The following is a 23,225-nucleotide window of genomic DNA, read 5'->3' on the forward strand; positions in this document are numbered from 1 at the left end:
CACATGTATGTAAGTGGAGGACCTGGTTTTGTTGTTAATGCAATTAAACAATGTGCACATGATGAAAGATCAGTGTCTGTATTCATGTTACAGAGTAAAGGACAGGAGTATTGACACTTGTTGAAACTCTCCATACAAGCATCAAAGTGCATTATTATCCTAATGGCAAATGCATTTTAATTTCAATAGGATAGATATGTTTAGAAAGGCCGTGGTTAATTTTACTGTGTACAAATACAACAATTTGTAGGATAGAAAAATATATTAAAGTTTGTGAATTAGACTTTGCTAATGCTGGTACCCATCCAAAATGTTCATAAAAAAACATTCTGGTACCGATTTATACCGAAAATTCCGTGTGGTCCTGAACAGTGACCGTTTAGTGAGCTGAGCCTGAATCACTGAGCTAAATTATTATCAGTGTAGTTTGGGTGAAAGGGCCTTCTAAACTGATACACATGTAGTAAAAGCATTTATTACATGGCAATAAATCAATCCTTTAAAAAACATACTCATACACACCTAGCTGTACACCACACATCTGTAATTGTTTTCCACACCTGTCCTCACCATCATGTGAAGAAGAGTGTGCAGACCACACAGGCCCACCTCGCTGCTTTCATCAACTACCTCAGTCTGTGCCTTTCTTTCAGAGAACATGTCGCCTATTGTTCACTGTACATGATCACACTATTTCCACTGATTAAGACCAGTCAACATTGGAGACCTGCAGTTGAAGGGGACAACATTCCTCATTAGGAAGTGATAGTTCTGGAAAGATATGTAATGTTGGGTCACATACCTGAATAAATAAGTGTGTGGTTTTTAAGTAATGTTTGATTTGTTTGATTGGACTCCCTGTTGTCTATTGTTAGGACTTCATTCTAAAGGGTTTCAAGCACCACTGAAGTAATGATTCTCTTTTTCCCCTTCAAAGCTCTTTTTTTGCAATGTATTGTAGAATTTAGATAAATACAGTTTTATAGCTCATTGCAGTTATTTCCTGCATCTGACAGGTCGGAGTGAGACTCAGCCCTACAGCCAGTTTGGAAACAGCACTGAGGTGCTCAGCTGTAGGTCTATACATGAATACGCAGTCCGTCTGAGAGACTAGACTACATGTAGGACAGGGCAACCTTTTTAACAGGAACAATAGAAACCAATCATCAGGGCTACTTTAATCTTTTTTTGCACAATAGTAAACACAACCCATCTTTCAAAGCAATATTAAAAACTCTTCATTTCAATAGCTATATTTCATAAATTCATAAAAAACCCATGTCAAATTAAATAAATGAAATTAAAAAAACATCACATGAAGGCATTTGCTAATGGAATTCATTTTCTAGAAAAGTCTGCCTGGTTTTTTGAGCCCATTAACAACAAAAGGCCAAAACCTGGTTTCCAAATCATTTTAGTTTCCTCACTTCCTGTTCACACGGATGACACAGTGGCCTATAGTGGCTTGTAGTGGGGCATGCTGCAGTTCAGTATGAACGCCACTTAAAAAAAAGATATCCACATTTAAAATCACATCATCCTGTACAAACATGGAATCATATTCACAGCTATGAATAAATCAAGAAATGAATCCATGAAAAATGCAGTCAGCATTTTTCTACCGTCTGTCAAAATTCATGCAGCAACATCGCTGGAAAAAGTTCACAGGTGGGTCCTGTTTTTGGCCACTGGCAGATTGTCACGAGTCCAGAACAGCTAACTGCCTGATGATGGAGCCCCGCCCGGACCACGTTGTGCATTTACACATAAGGGGAGCAACAGCAGGTTCCAGGTTCCTGCCTCACACAAACACACCCGTGGATCTTGGTCTAAAGCAACAACGTGCTCCAAGTGGTGGTTGTAATTAAAGAAGGGTCTGACTAATACCTGGGCCTGGATTAAAAACTCTGCTTGATATGACTTCAGTCAGACGGACCTCACACAGTTTCCACTGAAATGGTGTGAATGGGAAGCCCTTACCTTGGAATGAATTCTGCTCCGCAGATTATGTGTTATTACCGTCATTGTCATGGACTGATCCATGATCTCAAAGTGAGGCTGAAACATGACAATGTGACATTTTAAATGCAGCTTCCGTCCATATAAACCTTTGTACACAAACAGTCCTAATCCCTTTTCCAGAGATTGTGGTGGCCCCAGTGGGAATCCAGCCCCTAACCCTGGCAGTAGTAATGGCTCGGGATACACCCAGACCTGACCTTGCTAATGCCTAAGTCTTTTATACACCAGTTCCAGTCATCCCGTTATCATACATATCATTAGGGTACAGGCAGGAGAGTCCAGCACAGTTTAGCTCGACAGACTAAGTGCCAGTAAGACGTCAGGTCCGGTTACCACAGATGTCTTTGTCAGCAGTAGGCTGGTAAAATGAAAACCCCTCCCTCAGAGGCAGCAGGAGACAGCAGCATCTGTGCTGTCTCTCATTGGTCCTGGCACTGAAGATTTGCTGCCCTTCACACAGAAATCTCATAGGTGGTGCCCCCAACGCCCGTCACCTTCTTCACCCCGCTGCCCTGTTGCTTGTGGGCAGGACTTGGCGTCAATGCTCCACTGGGATAGGCCACACTGGGCCGGGTGGATATGCTGACTGGGTGAGAGGGAGAAGAAGGGGCGGAGCAGGAGGAGGGAAAGGGCTGGCTGCCATTGGTCCGACTCAGAGGTTTCATCTGGATCACTTCATCCCTGATTTCAGAAAAACAAAAAAACAGACAGGTCAGTCAGTTAGGGCCTGGACATCATAGATGGTGCTGATCTTTACACATTGGAGTTCACTTCTATGTTTGCCTGAGAAAAGTGACACAGACCTTAACTTGGGAAAACATCTGTCCTCCCACTACACCTTGGACACTGTTCTTATTAGTACTGGTGTGCACATGCGTTCACACCACAACCTCCCACTGATCTAATGCTGAATTGACACCTAATGACTCCTTGTGGAGTTGTTCAGAAAAATGCTCTGCTGGAGAACTTGTGTGAAACAACATACAACATCGGAGCAGCAACGATAGCTTAGGCCCTTTGTGATAGGGTAAACTGATGCCCTACACACGCTAACATTGACTGATAAGTAATTTGTAAATATCTACCAAGCCAGTTTAACAGCTAGATCAGCCATGGAGGAGAACAGCTCCTGATAGCCGTTTGGTATTGATAACATGACATGAAACCTTTACAGTTAAGAGTGTATAGAGTCATGTCTATCTGTAGGATTAATGGCACTAGTAGACATGTACACATCCACCCAGGACACAAACTGTTTGTACCTCTTCCCTTTGGAAAGATGTACAGGAGCATCAAAACTCATACCAACAGACCGAAACAAAGAGCTGTGAAATCCATTACCCCGTTTCCCACATACCCACCCAAGACTGAGCATCAAACCTCTGCAGACAGACACTCAGACTGCACTTTAAAACATGAATAGGCTGCAATATATTCATACTGGTCACTTTAAAAAGTTGATTTGCACTGTTATTTTTTTATTTCGATATATTTTGAGCATTCCTTTTTTCATTCCATGTGTCTTAAGCCAAGAGCTGCTGAACAAAATGTCGTTGTGCCTTGCATAATGACAATAAAGATTCTTGATTCTTGTAATGTTGCAAAAACACTCATAAAGCAGACACCAAGCAGACAGGACCATCACATACAACACGGCATGAAACCTCACAAACAATATTAAAGACAAGCAAAGGGAGAAGAAGGAGGAACTCACAGGAAATCTGGCAGGAGGAAGAGAGAAGGGAAGAGGAGGAGCAGGAGGAGCAGTCAATCAGGTGGTCAGGTTTTCAGGCAGGCAGGTGTTTTTTCAGTGTTACCAGCAAACCAATTGTCCTGACAAAAAGTTAAATTCATACTCACTTTGGTGCTTGTATTCCTCCTCCTCCACCCATCCCTCCACCTCCTCCTCCTACCCCTGCTGCATTTGCTCCAGCTGATGCGGACGCCTTTCGGACGAGCCGGTACTGCATTTCGGCAGCGGCAGCACTTGAGTAAGAGAGTGACTTCCCAAGTGGTGGAGGGTGTGGAGCCCGGAGAGGATGGGTTGTGGAGGTGGAGCCCAGAGGGGTGTCAGTGGAGCGGGTGCGGTATGGGTAGGCGTGGTGGGGTGGTGCATGAGGGCCAGCAAAGCGCGGAGGACGGGAAGTTGAGGAGGAGGAGGAGTGATGGTGGTGAAGATGGGAGTGGTGGTGGTGGTGGTGATGGTGATGATGATGGTGTGAGGGAGGAGGAGCTGAGGAGGAGGAGCCACCAGAGGTTTGATTGGCAGAGGGCGCATGAGGTCCGGGGTGAGTTTCGCCCAGGAGGCGCTCTCTCTCCGGGGGTGGTGGGGAGGAGGATGTTGAGGAGGAGGAGCGATGGAGGAAGGGGTGGTGGTGGTGGTGGGATGAGTGGTGGAGATGATGGGGCGACTCAGAGTGTCTCTCAGCATCTCTCTGTTGTGATGACAGGAAAGGTGAGCTGTAGCCACCTGTTGCTGGCGTGCAGGGCCTCCCAGTGGAAATTTCAGGGGCTTTTGAAGCCACCACCACCCCTTTGTCAAAATCATCACCTCCTGCCAATAAGTTGTCATAGGAGAGGCTTCCATTGCGAGAAGTTTGATGAGGCGGGGGTGTCTGATTGGCCAAACTTTTGAAGCTGGCTGTGGTGGTCGCCTCAGAGACATGGGTGGCACCTGCTGAGGTATGTGTGGAGCTGGAGGATCGTGATGCCACTCCTGACAGGACAGTGGTGTCTGAGAAGGAAGGGTATGAGCGCCCACCAAGTGAGTAACCAGGAATTCCCCCACCTCCCACCTCTCTTCCTCCCTCCCTCCTCTCCCCACCTCCTCCCTCCCCCACTCTGTCAGATGAAGCATCCCTGTGGTCCAGGCTGGGCTGCGAGCGGAAACCAGGCTGCTGGCTGGCTTGGAGGAGGGATGAGGTGGAGGAGGAGGAGTCCCTGGCACTGCCAACACTCTCCCCTCGGCTCAACTGGAGGAGGAAGAGAAAGAGGAGGGAAGTGAAAGAGAGAGGAAGGGAAAAAATCAAGAAGCTGAGCTATAAGAACAGAGCAATATAGGTAAACTAATTGTTGCACTAAGGCTCCCTCTAGTGTTGACATCCTGGTAAAACATCCCTGCTTTTTGCTGTGTCTAGATGTTATTAATATTCAAGTAGGGTTTTCACACCTTGGTGGGGGATGAATACTGACCACATTACAGTGACGTTGCTGTGCTTGAGCATTATTATTGTTAAAAGAAAAATATTATTAACACAACAAATACCTACAATACCTAGAACAGATTATAATTATTACTAAACTACTATTTTTTAAATGAATTTAATATATAAAGGAACAGGAAATTATCCAAGGATGATGACAACTGAGTTGTTTATACTGTATCTGGACCACAGGTGAACTGCTGCATGTGTAATCAGAAAGAAACTAATATGGAAATGGAACTGGAAAACAGTTGTTTTCATACTGATAACCAAAAATGAAAATCTGACCCTGCCTGTAAATGCAGGCATTACTGTCAGGGAGTCGCTGATCTGAGCTCATTTTGCTGTTATTCTGCTAGCTGTTATTGACATTTACACCACTGACAACCACTAGATACTATGACAGATTGCACTATGTAGACAACTTCAAAGAACATAGTGAGTTAAACAAGGAATGGAACACATGTTGGAAAGTGCACTTTAACCACTAACATTTGCTGTTACTGGTACTATTTGCTGATATTTGAAGGTATCAAAATCAATATTAGGTAAAGTTCTTGGAGCTTTTTAACTTTAGGAGGAATTAAACATGGACCACAACGAAGTTATCTGTAATCCATCCAGATTTAATCAAGAAACAAACCCTCCTCCTATTTTTCTGTAAACCATAACATTCCACCAATGCTCAAAACAAACACAGAGGGATAAGAAACCAAACTAAAAGTGAAGACAAGAAAGAAAAATGCTTTCAGAATCACTTACTGATACTGATCAACAGAAAGCCACTGAGAAACCAAGCCAAGATGGCCGACAGGAAATCAAAAGGAAAAACAAAAATGGAGATGCATTAGTTTGAAATCAAACTGATGAAAGATGCACAAGCAAAGACAAATGGAAGAAAAACGTCTCTGGTCAAAAAGCACAAATTCACATCTAGCTATACACAACTATTCTGTCAAAGAGACTGACTGAACAACTGTACTTTGCTGTTATGTTACTGTCCTTGACTTCTTGTATATGAGCAGCATGTTTGAGTGCATTACCTGGTTGGCATAGGCATGTGTGAGTGCTGTGTGATTCTTGCCAGGGCTGTAGGTGGGCCTGTATTTGTACATGGTGGGTGTGGGAGGGGCTTTATTCAGCAGACTGCACTCTGCAGGAAGAAATCAGCCTTACATGTAATCATCATGTCTCATGCACAGAACCATTGTCTGAATGTTAGAGCGCCAGCAGAAGTTATGTCATACCCTCTGTGTTTACTCTGTTGATTCCAGGGAAACGGAGCTCCGGTTTTGGAGGAGGGGGAGGCTCAGCATCACATGACTGGCTCTCCATCATCTCCAAACTAGACTTGGACTGAAAAGAAGAAACAGAAAGTCAAAGAATCTCTTTCAGCTGGGCCATTCTTTATCCATTCTTTGTAGACTGACTTGTGTGCTTGAGGTTGTTGCTGCATGACCCACTTTCTGCTGTTGTCAGCTCACGCAGACATGTCTTGACACTTCCTTTTAAAGTTTGCTGGTGTAATTTAGAATTCATTGTTCCGATAAGAATGGCAAGTTGTTCTGGCTTAGATGCAGCAAAACAGGCCCCAACCACCTCCCTACCAACACCATGTTCCAGAGATGGGATACATATTGGAGGAAAAGCAGTTTCTTTTCTCGTAGGGTTACTGGCATAATCCCTGCAAGGAGAGAGTGTTGCTGACACTCTGTTATCAAAAAACCAGGGTGCTTTGAAAGGGCCAGAGTTTAGGTTCTTGCCAGCTCCCTTGGTCTACTAGCACCTCACATAGGATCCCATGCTAGGAATCCTGGAGTGATTGTTGATGCTTTTAAATTGGACAAACAGGTGAGCGCTGTGGTTAGGTATAGCTTCTTTCAGCTTAGACTAATAGCCAAAGTGACACCGTATCTGAGGCAGGCTGACCCAGAAAAAGTAATCCATGCTTTTATTACTTCTCGCCTAGACTACTGCAGCTACTTGTACTTAGGAATTGGTTCGTTGGCTGTCCTGCCGAATAGCGTCCTTGGATGGGTGGGCTGGAGTTTTCGTGGTAAGCAGAGGTCGAAGGCTCCCTCATGCTTCCTGAGAAGAGACCATTGGTGGGGCCATATGCTGGTATGCCACTAGAGGCTCCACAGCTGGAGGTTCTGCCTAGAAGTTACCCTGTCCCAGGTCATTTGTGACCTTGTGGCCTATCATATGGCTTGTGTCTTAAATTATTTTGTTGGTTAAGCAACCAGCTCTTTAAAGATGGTTTTGTAACCATTGCTAGCCTAATGAGCAACAACAGCTGGTTCTCTGAGGGCTTCGGAAATGTGTGTTGTGAAGATAAAATGTTGATAGATCACTGTTAGAGTAAAATAGACAACTCACTGACACCTCTCTGGTTCACTCTCATTAATTTGGTTCTCTTTATCTACCTTCAGGAAAATCTGTTCATGTTTGGCTGGTTTTGTGCAGAAATACAAAAAGTTAGGTAACCAGGGTTACAAGGCAACCCTGTTTGAGTATAGTCATGTCTTAGAGTAGTAAAATGTTAAAAGCTATTCTCCTCAGCACACCTACAGTAGAAAGCTTGGCCAGTAGCCATTAACAAAGAATAGTACATGCACTGTATAAGACAATAAGAGCCACAGCGATCACTACTTGTACTGTTTCCAGATGTGGATGTTCTTACCCGGTGCAGGTCACCCTGTATGCCATTGTCCAGGATTTTTGCTGCCAGCTGAGCCTCTGTAAGCTGTGGCCGCAGAAAAGGGGGCTGCACACACACACTCTGCACACACTTCTTCCTGCCCAGATACCTACAGAAAGCATTCACAAAATAAACACACTACTACTATAAACTGTGTTTCCATTGCAGTAATACAATAAGTAATGTGCACTACTGATTGCTAAAGAAGTGCTAAAATATCAACTACACTCAAGCTAGTCAGATACTGGTTGCATCCATGAGCAGCAAACATAACCGTTCTTTTGAGGAGCCACAGATCAAGACAGATCTGCCCCTCTGAAAGGAAAGGAGTTGGAGCATTTATGGATAATTGGTTTTGACACACCTACAGAGTGCAGAAGAGACTGACAGTGTACAGGTATAAAGCTGGTACTCCTCACTCCATGAGTAACATTACAAAGTGATTTTAGTCACTTTGATTAATCAGTCATCCAGCATCAGTTCATGGGAAACAGTCATCTTATTGTAGACAGAACATAATATTTCAATGTAACTGTTATATACTTCACATTAATTAGCTATAGCCGATATTTTACTGTTGGGACATGTAAGAGCCACAGCTACTACAGGCTAAACTGCAAATGAAAAAAACTAAACCAAATCCTGAGTGAGCACTGAGAAATGTAAAGAATGCCATCCTAAATAATGGTTAAATAGACAGTTGACTGAAGGGAATCAAAGAAAGAATCCTTAAAAAGGCTTCATGAAAACACACCTGGGTGCCTGTGAGCTGCAGAGCACATGGGAGACATTCTTCCAACAGCCATTTGTGAACGGGTTTACACCCCCTCTGAACTTCCCTGTAACCTGGAGAAGGGACAGATACATAGTCAGTGAAGTACAAAGAAGACACACTCTGTACACTCTACAGTTTTATGTGTCAAGGATACACATTCAATTAAAAAAACATCTGTTTTTCTCTTATATCCAGAGACCTAATCATCGGATTCAAAGAGGCCATACTTTGTTTTTATGGTGATAACACGGGCACTGCCTCTACATATCTGGAACTAAACATAAAAAGAATACTGTATAATCAAAAGATAAAATATGTAGCAATGATTTTTAGGGTTGACTACCATCACTAATGCACACACACCGAAATACATCCAGTATTTTTCTACCTGTTCATTGGTTGTTCTGCCTCTGGCCACAAGCACAATATGGAAGCCGGTGAGGCCAGCAACAGGGATAAAAAACAGGCCTGCAACACACATAACAGCCAGCCTGGGAGCACAAGGGGTCAAGGAATATATTACATCATGTTTTATAAATAGTTCACGGCCATAGGGAAAGTCCTCAGAACATTACACAAGCAAATACAAAAATCACACATAACTTACGCCCGCTGCTACACATCTATTCTAGGAGAAAAACTGTGTTAATCAAAACTAATGTTATCTGTTACCTTTGACAAATATTGAATGAAATTGTCTAACACATCAGTACTATACGGTCTAAGCCATGATAATATTTAAGGATACGTGACAATGGCATGCAGGCGGTCAATGTTCTGCCTATGGTACAGGATGAAGAGCAGGCCAAAGCCGAACACAGCCATGATGTGAGCAGTCAGAGACAGCAGGAAGAGGAAGAAGTAGCGGTAGTTTCTCCTGCCGATGCAGTTGTTCACCCATGGACAGTGGTGGTCGAAGTCCTACATCATGAGGATTATAAAACAGAGGTAAGAAGCAGTGGGGACCTCACTATACACTTTACTACTACAATGCACTCAGAATGAATTCAGACTTTCTTACAGGGTGGCTGTGGCTCAGGGGGTAGATTGGTTTTCAGTAACCTCACACCAGTTTGCTAAGTGGTGAAATTCTGAGAAAATGCTCAGAATTACAAAACATCTTAAAGATGTTTAAAGGTGGTCTTAAGGTGAAAAACCGTTAGAGAGACTTTTGAGAATTGTTACTTTTTTAGTTATTTGTTATTTATATGATTTGGATCTGCTGACTCATTGAAGTGTCGATCCCTCCCTTCAGACTGCATATACATAATTCAGATTGCTCAAGGACATTAAAAACTGCCACTCAGGACAGCTGTTTATGGGGTTCCCCCTACCTCCTGAAAATAATTCATTAGGCTAGTTTTTTCAAAACATGTGCATACGGCCATCGCCTGTATGAGCAGCACAGCAACCTCCAACTTCATTTTAGACTGAAGACCATCGCTTTTCTTACTCCTCAATTACACCAGGAGGAAGAAGTGTGGATCTGCTGCACTCTGCCTTCTCATGTCTGTCTCTTGGATTGTACCATAATAACTCTGCTGTAAGCACGGCTCCTCTGTCCAGTTTGGGTTTCACATGCTTTTACCTGTTTCCATTTTATTTGCAGGTAAATCTGCACAATCTCTGAAGGGATTCTTAGAGTGTGGATGGACATCTAAATAACAATATACTAAATGATGGTCTATGTCTGAACTTACCTCCACACAGTTATCACAAACAGAGCAGTGGGAGCACCGTGGTGGCCTGTAGAAGCGGCAGGTCGAACACCACTTCATCCTGACCTGGATCCCCCTTATCTCTACTGTCTTGTATAGGGGAGCACGAAAATCATCCTCCTTATCTTCATCCTCTTCAGCTGTATGGATAATACACAAACGGCCAAACACGTGAGTTTACTGTGTCTTGTTGGGGCCTGGAGCATGCGTCCTCCGTACCACTGCTGTATTAATGTGACTGCTGTAAGCTCTGATCACAACAAATGTATGGTTAACTCTGTAGTTTACACTTTGTAGCAACAGACACAACATAGGCCTATATCTCTAATACAATAACATTCCATATACTCACCCCTTGGGAAGATTCCAGGGTCCATGAATGTGGCCATACAGAAGTTAGCCAATACAAACAGGAAGATGACTCCATTGTAGATTGGTACAGCTACAGAGAAACGCTCCGACAGCCATGGACACCTGGAACATCATTCATCATCAAACACCAAGATTCTAGTCTCTAAAGTCTAAACTCACTGCTGAAGTATTCTTGATGACTTGTTTTTCTTTTAGTTTTGACCATTTCTCATGTGTCTAGATTTAGGGTTAGTTTAAAATATCAATATCATTAACAACTAGTCTGTAGACCAGCACCAGTGATAGTGTAGGATTATAAGTGGGTTTATTCTCCCAGTTCCATCATTCTTGACAGCCTGTGTATTCATTTACTAGTGAGGAAATTAAAGGGGCTTCACAGTGACTGGAGAAACGTTAACAGAAAGAGTGAGAGACTGGATGATGGGCTTTTGTCAGTGACAGATGTTGGCCTATTTTCTCCTCACTAATCTGAAGCGCAAAGCTGCCCGCCCACCATAATGACCACACCACACACTGATTAGATTGATCACATACACACACTAACACACACACATCAAGCCAACTTTCTCACATTTCAGCAACATTTTCTTCTCACACCCTAAACACACAAACATTCTGTAACACAATGGCTTTCAGTCAGTTAAGGTTCTGCATCCACACTGTACAGACACATGCTGCTCCTTCTTCCAGGCTATTGTTTATTACTATTATCTATATAATATATCTGAGCATTGGTTAATCTGATCTTGGATGATTCCCCATGGCCCTGGGTTAGACTAAAAAATGGAAGCATACATTTAGCTAGACATGTGTATGTTTAACATCTTTGTGCTTTTTTCCTGGTTTCCTGAGTCTGACAGCAATTAGGAACATTTACTTCGAGGACGACCCTGAATTTATGTGGACGAGCGCTCATGAGCCTGTTTTCACACATTTTTTCTTGGCCATAGATCAAGCTGTAACAATATTAATATGTTCCTTCTGTTATTATGTTTACTAGCTAGTTGCAGATAATCAAACACCAACACCAGCAAAACAGCCAAAGACAGTAGCCCAACGCTGACTGGTTGAGTAGTTCATCAGATTCACTTCTTCATAGCTCATAAGCATGCTTTGTGTGTATGAGAGACAATGCCCTCTTGATACTTACGTGAAGCAGAAGAAAAGCGTAGTCGACCCAACAAGAAAGAAAGTGGCCGCAGACACAGGGACATAGCGGGAGGGCCGCAGCGGTCTGCTTGGTGGCACCACGGCATGAGGAAGGGGGGACGAGGATGGACCCCGCCCTCCACTCTTACTACTGCTACCTGGCATCACGTCCTTTGTAGGGCGTTGTGTCTATTTCTTCACAAACTGCTAGGACAAGGAATGTGTCATTCAGAGTCAAATGCACTGTATTGAGCGTGAAGACTGACAAAAAAGGAAAGGTGAATACGGGATGGAGGACTTCTTCTATATGTGGCAGAGTGAAGGCTCGTTTTTCATGGGTTCTTAGGTTAACCCTGATCTACTGTGGGTGAGAGATTAAATGAAGCTTATAAGTCTCTCTGCTGTAAAAGCCTTGTTTTGCTGCCAGCCAAAAAAACAGGTGAGTAGCCGAGGTCAACAAATAAGCCACTGATTATAAAGAGGAACTAAGTGTTACACAGTTTCAGGCATGTACCCCAGTAGTTCCACTCTAGTCAACCCAACCTGTCAATCAATCATAAATAAAAGCCAAGACAAAGTCATCATTTATGAGGGTCCCTTTCTACATTAGCACAATCAGCTTGTTGTATATGAAGGTGAACAAAGGAATAATAAAGGTCCTGGTGCAAATGACTTGGTGCAAATGTAAATCATGGCTGGTTTTTAATTATAAAAAGCACACCCTGCTGTTGAAGCCATCTAAGCCCTTAGGTGGTGCTGTTAAATATCCAATAGAATCCTAATGAACAGAAAACTGAGTGAATGTAAACAAGTCCAGTCTGATTGGTCTTCAAATGAGATGATGAGGTACAAGAAATGGGAGAGGTAGACCTGTTTTGGTAAGAGATGGGCCTGTACGAAGCAATAGCAAGAAATAAACTGAGGCAAAAAGAAAAGTGCTGTGTATGGTATTCTGACTTGGCTTTCGGTCTCCTTCTGTAGCTTTCTTCACATGTCACAAAGGCTGCACTAGCAAAATGTTCAATGTTCAAGTGTAAAGTTTCAGGGCAGCTGTAGCTGTATGAAAAAAATCTTGCAAATAAAAAGTTACCCCCTTGTAGAGAAGAAGAAAACTGACTTTCAGTCCAGGGCTAGTATTAGAAACAACAGTCTGTAAGCGGGCCAATGGAGCAGCCTTGTCTTCCTGTGTCGGGGCATCCCTAAACCCTGCTGGTGGCTGTTTCCACCTCACCTGCCAGCTGCACCACAAATGTGATTGGAAGACAAAAAGTTGGCAGTGATGGTGTGATAATTTCCAAAATATGTGTAGAGTACTCCAGTAGAACATCCATGAGTATCCATATGCACAAAGTTCCCCACAATGGCCCTTGACCTTGGCTCCAGGGACTTCCTTCAGCTTCCTTCCACAGGGTTGAGCATGGATAAGACCATCCTCCAACAATCCCTGTAGAGGCCGTATCCTCCCAGAGCACCACCCTAAAAATGTCTCGAAAAGTGTAAAAATAGTGGCTTTTATGTGGGGAAAATTGGGAAAGGACAGTTATCTTGATGTTTTTAGGTTTATGTTTTTCACTGCACTTAAAATGAGCAGGCAGGCATTCCCCTTAATAGTGCCAATCAGTGATCTCTGGAAAACTGTGCAAAGAGATGAGACACAGGAAAGGCAGAACTTTACTGGTCATCCTTGTTCACAAAACCCAGTCTGATGGTTAGCCAGGATGCTGCACCTACAGTCATAATGGAAAGGAGAGAGTGTAAATATCACACAATCCATACATGATACAATGCAAAACACTCATGGTACAATAGATATATTTTTTACAACCCCAATTCCAAGAAAGTTACATCGCTGTGTAAAGCATAAATAAAAAACAGAATACAATGATTTACAAATCTCATAAACACATATTGTAATCCTGATAGGACCTAAAGCACGCATCAGATGTTGAAACAGAAACGTTATCAATTAAAGCTGCAAGCAGCATTGCGGGCCCTCGCGCACCTTGCGATCCGCGGGGTCATCGCAGTCTTCTCTCCTATGCTCTCGTCTCCTATACTCTCCTGTGCTATGCTCTCCTCCTCTCATTTCCACAGATATACAACAAACACATGTTTACAACCAAACTTTCCTGCTACCAGTAGGTGGCGCTATGACCGTATCATCCTATTAGCATATATATCTGTTTAGACTCGGCTCCATGGCAGAACTGTAAGATTTTGTCCACATTGCATAAAGTATATGGGTAGTACTGCATAAAACACAGCGAGTTCCTTTGTAATGGCGAATGGTCAACTTTGAGGCCACTCCCCCGCCACACGGTAATACTTTTGAAAGAGTTTTGGAATGCGTCTATTCCCTATGGTGTCCTGAGTGGACACAGTGAATTTCAGCTGAATTGCATGAAGTATGCGAGGCACGAAAAGTTTTATAGCAGGGTCAGAAAACGGTAAAAATTACAAAAAAAAAGTCAAAATGGTGGACTTCCTGTTGGGTTTGGAGGGGGGGTCCAAGAGACTTTTTTGTGCGTCTTGGGGTGATACACATGTGTGCTAATTATTGTGATCCTGTGTCAAACTGGCCAGCGGGGCTACGCATTAGGGCAATAAATACAGTGAGTTCCTTTGTAATGGCGAATGGTCAACTTTGAGGCCACGCCCCCGCCACACCGTCAGACTTTTGTAAGAGTTTTGGAATGCGTCTATTCCCTATGGTGTCCTGAGTGGACACAGTGAGTTTTAGCTCATTTGGATGAAGTATGCGAGGCGTGAAAACTTTTGCAGCAGGGTCACAAATCGCCAAAAATTAACAGAAATTTCAAAATGGCGGACTTCCTGTTGGGTTTGGAGGGGGGGTCCAAGAGACTTTTTTGTGCATCTTGGGGTGATACACATGTGTGCCAATTTTCGTGACCCTACTCAAAACAGGCCACAGGGGCAGGCAGAAAAACCTATGAAAACACAACATTTTGTGTAGCCAGTAGGTGGCGCTCTGTCAAAGCCTCAATATTGTTGTATAGATGTGTTTAGGGTCAGACTCTGATCATACATGTGACATTTCGTACAGATCGGACAGAAAACGAAGAAGTTATAGAGACTTTCTGTGTCCTCAGAAATGGTCAAACTTTGAGGCCACGCCCCGGCCACACCGTCAGACTTTTGTAAGAGTTTTGGAATGCGTCTATTCCCTATGGTGTCCTGAGTGGACACGGCGAATTTCAGCTCAATCCGTTGAAGTATGCGAGGCGTGAAAAGTTTGGCAGCAGGGTCACACATCGCCAAAAATGGCCACAAACCTTCAAATGGCGGACTTCCTGTTGGGTTTGGAGGGGGGGTCCAAGAGACTTTTTTGTGCGTCTTGAGGTGATACATATGTGTGCCAATTTTCATAATCCTGTGTCAAACCGGCCAGAGGGGCTACGCGTTGGGGGCGCTATAGAGCCATTTTTCTATGTGCGTTTCAAACGTCAGCAAATTTCAAAATTTTTCGGACGAATGAATTTTTCTACCAAGTTTGGTGAGTTTTTGGGCATGTTAAGGCCCCCAAAAATGCGATCTAAGGGGGGGAAGGAAAAAAAATAATAATCCTAAGGGTTTCAATAGGGCTCTTGCACCATTCGGTGCTCGGGCCCTAATAAATGGAAAATATTAGCTGAATTTCAATTTGATGGCAGCAACACCCTCATAAAAGTGGGTACAAGGTGATGTTTACCATTGTGTAGCATCTCCTCTTAAAAGTCCTGGACCTTCAATGCCAGATTTTATGCTTAATGATGTGCCAAATGTTTACTATGAATAAAGGCCAGTTCAGCACTGTTGGATGCAGTGTGTGGTTTAACATTTGCTAAAATCTTGCTAAAATATACAAGGCTCTAAAACCTCTATGTACTGTTCAGCATTGATGGTGCCTTTTTCAGATGGGTAAGCTGCCCATGCCACAGGCACTAACTCAGCCCCATACCATCAGAGATGCAGGTTTATGAACTGTCCGATGACGAGCTGGATGGCCCCTCTCCTCTGTTTTATACAGGACATGGCATGTATGGTTTCCAAATAGAATTTTAAATTTTGATTCATGTGACCACAGAGGTTTTCCATTTTTTATGTTTTCTGAAATCTTTCCATAATTTTTGGATGCACATTGTTGCACATGGTGAAATGTTCCTCTGTGTTTGATTTGTCCTTTACGTTCTATTAGGAATTAAATATGGGTTAACATTTGCAAATCATTGCATTCTGTTTTTATTTACATTTTACTGAGTGTCACAACTTTTTTGGAGTTATGGTTATACAACATGTTCTGTCCACTGAGCTACAAAGGCTGCTGGGGCTGCAGTTGTGTTTCTACCACTTCCCCACCCCCACACCAGTGCAATACGATAATATTCAGAAGTATGTATGCGCTTCAGTAGTGCGTGTGAGAGCATTTCAGTAGTACAGTGGTCCCTCATTAATCGTGGGAGTTACGTTCTAAAAGTAACCTGCAATTGGGCGAAATCTGCGAAGTAGCTTTATTTTTTACAATTACTATCAGGGTTCTGATAGTAATTGTAATTTTACAAAAATAAAATTCAAGTACTTTCAAGGACCCTTTTTCTAGGATTTCCTGCACCTAGTAGCAATGGTACATTACACACTCAAAATGATTTGTGGCTTTTTTATTTGGATTAAAAGATGGTATAATGCCATAAACAACTGCTTTGCAACGACACTGTCAGGAAACATGGTCCTGAAAAGGGTCCCCTACGTTCTCACATGATTTGTAGTGAGACTGGTGGGTTACAATTTTGGCTGTCCAGCATATTCCTGCTTTAAGCATCAGATTAGACCTAACAAATGGCGTTATGGTGCTGCTGGTCTTCCTGGTTGTTATTATTATATTATTATATTATTATTATAGGAGAGGTGGGGGTCTAGTCAATTTTTCATTTACTAGAGGCCATTCTGGTGGATTTTACATACAGAAGTAAACACTTATTTTCCGATTCTTGAATCAGTAAGCCTTCTCCTTATGTCCATCGCAGATATGGCAAACAACAGATCATCAGCCAAATAATACCAACCAGGTACTCAACCGATTTGTGTAATTTTCAACTACTTGCCTGCCTTTCACCTAACTGCAGAGTGCAGATTGTCTTTTTGTGGACAGCTGCAGCAGCTCTTTTCAACAGACTTTGAAGGATGTTTTTCGGGGATTTAGTCCGTGTTTGATATATAGTTTAATTTGTATTGTATTAGTAATTGCTAGCCAACACTTATTAAAACAGAAGCATCCATGTGGGTACACTCAGGGCGGTGTTTTCAGTGGAGGCCACACATGGCCGATGTCAGCCACGCAAAGACCCACAGAACGGGTTCATTTCGGTTGTTATAAGACTAATACTATTCCACTTTCAAGCATTTTCAAGCACTTTGTGCAAAATTCAAGCAGTTTTCAAACCTTGATTACACAATATTAAAAATTTAACCATTTCCAAGGATTTCAAGCACCCGTAGGAACCCTGTATTATAGATGTTTTAAGGCTTTCGTGGTCATAAACAGTGCATAACAATGTGTGTATCATTTGCATTTCAGTAGTGTGTGTGAGAGCATAACATCTCAGTATCTCTGCATGTCAGAAATCCATAATGAAGATTTGAAGTTAATACAGCATTCTTCATTTGCCAGTTCATTTAATTAATTTGTTTTAAGTTATATACCTTTATTTAATATTTGTGAATGAGATATATTTTGTTTTCTTCAACACATTTCTACAGTATTCTCTTCCTCAGTTTCTCCTGTGTCTCGTCTATTTCTACAGAACCTTTTCAGGTTTCAGGAGGAAAGACACTTTCAGCTGTATGCAGATATCACACTGGCAGACAATGCTTTGCTATAGCAGGATAATAACAATACTTTTTAAATGGAGGTTTATCATTTAACCATGTACTCCAACCAAGTCCTTAAAACTAGCTGACTGCTGTCAGTCAGAGTTAATCAGCCTTCATAGATGCAACCACACAGGTCAGTCAGACATATTGTTCAGGCTATCATAATGCTACGAGCATGTACACTCCCACCTGCCTGAACATTACAGGCTCGTTATCATCACGCTTTCAGGTCAACTAGCAAAACCTGCATGGTAGCACCAAAACTTGTGCGTGTGTGTGCACGCTGCAGTGGGGGGGCTGTATGAGGAGTTCTGCACACACTTTTCTTGTGAAGTATGAAAAGTCTGGGTCGAAGCAACAGATTTCTCTGTTCTCGTGATGTATGGAACAAGCTTTAGCACACAGCATCCAGCTCTTTGCACGGAACATCCTTGTTCTTCTTCTTCTTCCTCTTATAAATTTCGGGTCTCGGTCTGACTGCAGCAGACGCATTTTTCAAACCGGCCCACACTATCTGTGATTGGTTTAGACCACAATACGGGCCTGATGTGTTTCTGTTGTTGAACTACAGGGAGAATTCTCAGTCGCAGAGAATTTTTCCCTGTAGCAACTGGTGCAACCTCAGATATTTTTCTAGAGCCCTGACACCTGAAGTACAAAAGTATACACAATATCATAAAACTGGCTCGAACTTTCCCAGTGCTTCAGCCACAAGTTTAAGAAAACCTCACTTATCATCGTTTAACATCTAAACACCAAAAACCAAAATGTGTGTGTGTGAAGATTTCTGACTTTCCCACACTTGATTACTCCTGACTTGCAAAAAATCTGGAAAAGAACTGTAATATATGCTGTAAAGAAGGAAGGAGATTCAGATGGGTAAAGTAAAGCATGTGGCATTGCAACAGTCTCTAACTTGAGTTGCAGTTAAAAATGTGTATGTGTTTGTCAAAGTTGTAATTTAATCAAACTAATTAGCTCAATGAACCCTTATCTATTTGGAACAAATCAACTGCAGCTTCCAAGAGAACCAATAACTCCGAACATCCTGCAAAAAGGCTGCTGCAATTAGTGTGTGCCTTGTTAAATATCTACTGTTAATTAACAGATCCAGGTACACAATGTAGCACCATAGTGTATTATCCAATGTGAACACAGACAAGTAATGACATGTCAAGGCCAATATTAAGTAACATGTAACAAGAAGGCTCCTCCTATAACTCATAGCCTAACAAATACAAGAAAGATTAGGTTACTTTATTTCAGCTTTCTCTGTATTACTAAGAGCTTCATATCCATTAACCTTCTTGTAATTAGTGTTTTCCTAATTTGGCAGTCATCGAGCCATCCATCACTTCACAGCACTGTGCATCTTTACTCCTTTATGCACAATCTCTTCCATTAACAGTAAATTGCTACAAAAACCTCAACACACACTTTATACCTTATACATGAGGGTTCCTAGAGCTTTACTAGCCCCTACCTACATATACATATTGGGTGTGTGTAGCCGGTACAGTCATGGCAGCGGCACCTACAGAAAACTAGTATTTACCAATCGAATTCACTTCAGACCAGTCACGTCTTCTGAACGGCGTGAATAGATGACATGTGTCCCCTATGAGCCGGGCGACGGCTGAAGGATGCAGCTGAGGCAGGCGACACGCCAGCCCTAACGGATTCAGTGAAACGGGCCAGCAAAGCTAGCTTTGACAGTTCAGTGAACACGACCCGGCCCGGTGAGGCTTCTCGTGTAAAGAGGACAGATAATTCAGCGTGGGGGTAGTGTGACACACGAATGTACGTGATATCTCCACCAACCCTTCACAAACCTTTGGGAGCACTGTCTAAAATGGGCGTGGTGTCTGTTAAGAGCTAAAACCTGCGGTCCCCGGACAGATGCTGCTAATACAGATATTACACACGGGTATCCCGGGTATTAACGTCATATTTAGCCCACACTGGGCAGCAGGCTATAATGCAGGCAGGATGCGGATGCAGGGCGTTAAAAACCCGGGGTGATGGCCACAGTTTGAATCTATGATGGATAAAATGACTACCGATGCCAGTGTAGTTATTATTAGCCTGTCTCTGCTGTAGCGAGCCCATGATGATGAAACGAAAGTAGGGTGGAGATAACGTGTCAGCAGCAGCTACAATGGAAAACACCCTGTTTACTACTATGGTGAACTACTGGCTCTAAGACGATGTATTACACATAACATTATCTCAGCTCGGGCTATAAATAGTGTAACTGCTGGCTAGCTGTGAGCTGGGCTCTGCACTGGCTGGCCCAGCTAGCCGCAGGCTAACAGTTTACCTCACCCGTGGCTCCAGGTCCACACACGGTGAATGAGATGTGCCTGCTTTGGTCGTGCTGTTTCCTGTTGGGGTCATAATCACCACGCTCCAGACGTTACATCCATCATTATCCAAACGACAGTCATTCAAATGTGAGAAAGCCCGGGTGGAGGCTAGCTCCCTCAGTGCCGAGGTAATTCACTGATAGATGTAGCTAGCTACCGCTTGACGACAGCACAGGCAGCTAGCTCAACTAACTGTTAGCTAAGGGTAACAGCTGCCTGGTTCACTTATACCTAAACAGCTATCATCTGCCTGCAAGTCCCTTGTCCAACGCGGAGGTAAAAGATGACCTGAATATAATCCTGAAACAAGTGTGTGCTCTCCTCACATATCCATACTATGTCTGGCCAAGACATTCCCAGAGGCCGACATATTTGCCAGTACTACAAACCTCTGATGCCAGGATCCCACAGCAGAGCTGTCGCAATAAAAATAACGCTGATTGGACGACATGGCTGTCAATCAAGTTGCAATCCTATTCTTTTGCATGTACGGCCCTGTGCCCCGCCCCTTTCCTCCTCATCAGTACCTCCTTTTTGCTCCACATCGTGACTAAATCAATCTCACGGCACGGCACGGCACGGCCCGGCCCGGCACGGCACGGCACGGCCCGGCACGGCCCGGCCCGGCACGGCACGGCACGGCCCGGCCCGCTCACAACAGATAACAAAGCTTTGCTGCTTCATTTTATTATCACCAAGCATGGTTTACACACAAGCTGTCTCTGACATGAGGTTTTAATCCTCTCATTTGACACACTGACACAGTAACGTATGTTAAGTGTGTGTGTGTGTGTGTGTGTGTGTGTTCACACTATTAACGTGCACAGCACAAACATACATGTCAGAGTGTCACATGAGTGGATTTAAACCTCAGAGACAGCTTATGTGGCACCCCTGCTTAGTGATTTAAAACAGCAGGAGTTGTTTGTTGTGAGCCAGGTCACAGCAGAAGGCTGTTTACCAGGGAACCTTTGTACCAAACTTGTTTTTCAGGACATTAAAACCACAGACCACATGCTTAAAATGCAAAACATGAAAAAAGAGAAGAAAGAAAGAAAATCTGGGACAGTTCTGTGGTTCGCTGTGTGTCCACCCCCACCCCAGCAGATGGCACGTGGATCCATAATGCCCTTAAACTAAAGGAACAGCTATAGCATTTAATGCAAAATACAATCAAACAATGGACATTTACTGTTGACCCATTTCCCATGCAAAGAAAACAGGACCATAATGGAGTAAGTAATGTATGATGTTCACACATTATATCATGAGCAAGGCATTCTACATGTCAGTATTCTCTTTAATATTACTATAAGAATCACATAAGAAACATTTCCCTCTGCGATTATTAAAGTATCTAAAATAAAAAAATAAGAATTTCCACTATTTTCGAGGCTTTAAATTGTTAATACACGTTTAACCATAATTGTGCGTTCTAATTCTAGTGTTATTTTGTCCAACCGTTGTTTATTAAAACAAGATGTCCAGTCCTAAATCTATCCCAGAAAATAACTGGACATACAGTTTGATTCGACAAATCACTAATAGTTACAGTACCAACAACGTTCGACACAACCAATAACTGAGCCAGAAAGCAAATATAGCAGAAATTACATGAACAGGGAACCAGCCTGCATGATGTGACTGTGACCAGTGTCTTTAATCACCATGGATAAACAATAAATGAACATTTGTACATTGTTTTTATGCAGTAGAATGGATATACAAATAAATACAATAATCTTAACCATTAGTATGACCAGTGTGTATTGTATTGTTTTTTGCCTTGTCTTCAATTCAAAGATACTTACAAATGATAGATAGATGATAGATAGATTTGACTAGAAGCCTCAGCTTCAATGCATTGAACGCTTAATTCATTGAACGCTGGGCTACATTCAAGTGCTTTATGAATTACACAGTAAAAACATGCCAGGTGTAGTTATCTGTATTTATACTTGTTAATACTATTTTTACAGTATTTTACAGTTTTCTCCTTCTTAAAGTTTTGTATTTACTCTTTTCCTAAATGTCTACATCACTTCTGTTTTTGCTCAAACAACTCTGTGCCTGCACAGAAGCTCAGAAATGTGCTGTATACAGGACCAACACCTTCAACTCAAATGGTCTGACAATCCACTATTAAAAACTATTTTTATTATTACATTTTAAAGAAGATGATCCCTGTGACAGCAGCTCCTCCTCCACTGGTCAGAACAGTGCTTTGGCTGGCTAAAACATCCTCAGTGTCCCCTGTATTATTTCAAGTGCCATAAAGATAAATCACCAAACTGGCAGGAAAAAAGTCTCATTCCACTCCTACATTACTAACTCATAATGAGCTAAGGAAACAAAAACAGATCCACACTGCTGCCACAGAAACACTGACAAATGCAGGCTTCTATACAACACTGCTAGACAAGTGTCATTACAGCCTCATATGTAAATTAAAAGAGTTATTCCAATGAATCGTAGATATTATAACCACAATAAAAATGATCTGATAGTAGTTTGGTCTCAATATTAGAAAAATACAAATTCAGATGAACATATCACTATCATCAACATATAACTTTTCACTGTGCCATTATTTATATATCAAAAGTGAAGCAAAAAAAAGTCCCCATTTAAAGTCCCCATTACAGCTCACACAGGATTTAATTAGGTGAGCTGCAGCAGGTAGCAGGCTCTACCTGCTGAGGAGGAGGTCTTTTGGACTGAAAGGGGCACTCCTGAAGACCTTCTATGACTCTGTGGTGGCATCAGTCATCCTGTACAGTGTGGTCAGCTGGAACAGCAGCATCACTGAGAGGGAGAGGAAGAAGCTGGACAGAGTCATCAGGAAGTCCAGCTCTGTCCTGGGCTGCTCTCTGGACTCAGTGCAGGAGGTGGGTGACAGGAGGGTCCTGGCAAAACTGACATCCATGCTGCACAATGAGTCCCACCCCCTGCAGGACCCCCTGTCAGCCCTGCAGAGCAGCTTCAGTGATAGACTGCTCCACCCTCGGTGTGTGGAGGAGAATGTGTGGAGGCAATATTCACACACCACAG

General features: G+C 42.8%; 1 protein-coding gene across 4 annotated transcripts; it reads right to left on the bottom strand.

The window, feature by feature from the left end:
* Positions 1-1,160: 1,160 nt before the first annotated feature.
* On the bottom strand, positions 1,161-20,659 carry zdhhc5a (zDHHC palmitoyltransferase 5a). 4 transcript variants are annotated; one of them, XM_028418035.1, is made up of 12 exons: positions 20,564-20,659; positions 11,942-13,667; positions 10,772-10,893; positions 10,402-10,559; positions 9,450-9,622; positions 9,090-9,192; positions 8,681-8,772; positions 7,909-8,035; positions 6,473-6,581; positions 6,269-6,378; positions 3,883-4,994; positions 1,161-2,703 (listed from the first exon to the last, which is right to left on the bottom strand). In XM_028418035.1, exons 2-12 carry the CDS (start codon positions 12,103-12,105, stop codon positions 2,475-2,477), a joined length of 2,499 nt encoding a protein of 832 aa, XP_028273836.1. In that variant the 5' UTR covers positions 12,106-13,667; positions 20,564-20,659; the 3' UTR covers positions 1,161-2,474. The 4 variants fall into 4 exon arrangements, with proteins under 4 accessions (XP_028273836.1, XP_028273819.1, XP_028273811.1 ...); XM_028418018.1 differs by having other exon boundaries at positions 20,134-20,584; XM_028418010.1 differs by having other exon boundaries at positions 20,129-20,584.
* Between the last annotated feature and the right edge of the window lie 2,566 nt (positions 20,660-23,225).

Source organism: Parambassis ranga, chromosome 1, assembly GCF_900634625.1.
Source record: "Parambassis ranga chromosome 1, fParRan2.1, whole genome shotgun sequence".
Classification (NCBI taxonomy): domain Eukaryota; kingdom Metazoa; phylum Chordata; class Actinopteri; family Ambassidae; genus Parambassis; species Parambassis ranga.

Excerpts from the sequence above, each read along its gene's own strand:
- zdhhc5a (XM_028418035.1), bottom strand. The coding sequence starts at position 12,105 with ATGCCAGGTAGCAGTAGTAAGAGTGGAGGGCGGGGTCCATCCTCGTCC. Across the intron at positions 9,623-10,401 it reads TTTGTGATAACTGTGTGGAG|GACTTCGACCACCACTGTCC; the intron begins GTAAGTTCAGAC and ends CTCATGATGTAG. Across the intron at positions 9,193-9,449 it reads CGCCTGCATGCCATTGTCAC|GCTGGCTGTTATGTGTGTTG; the intron begins GTATCCTTAAAT and ends TTGTGCTCCCAG.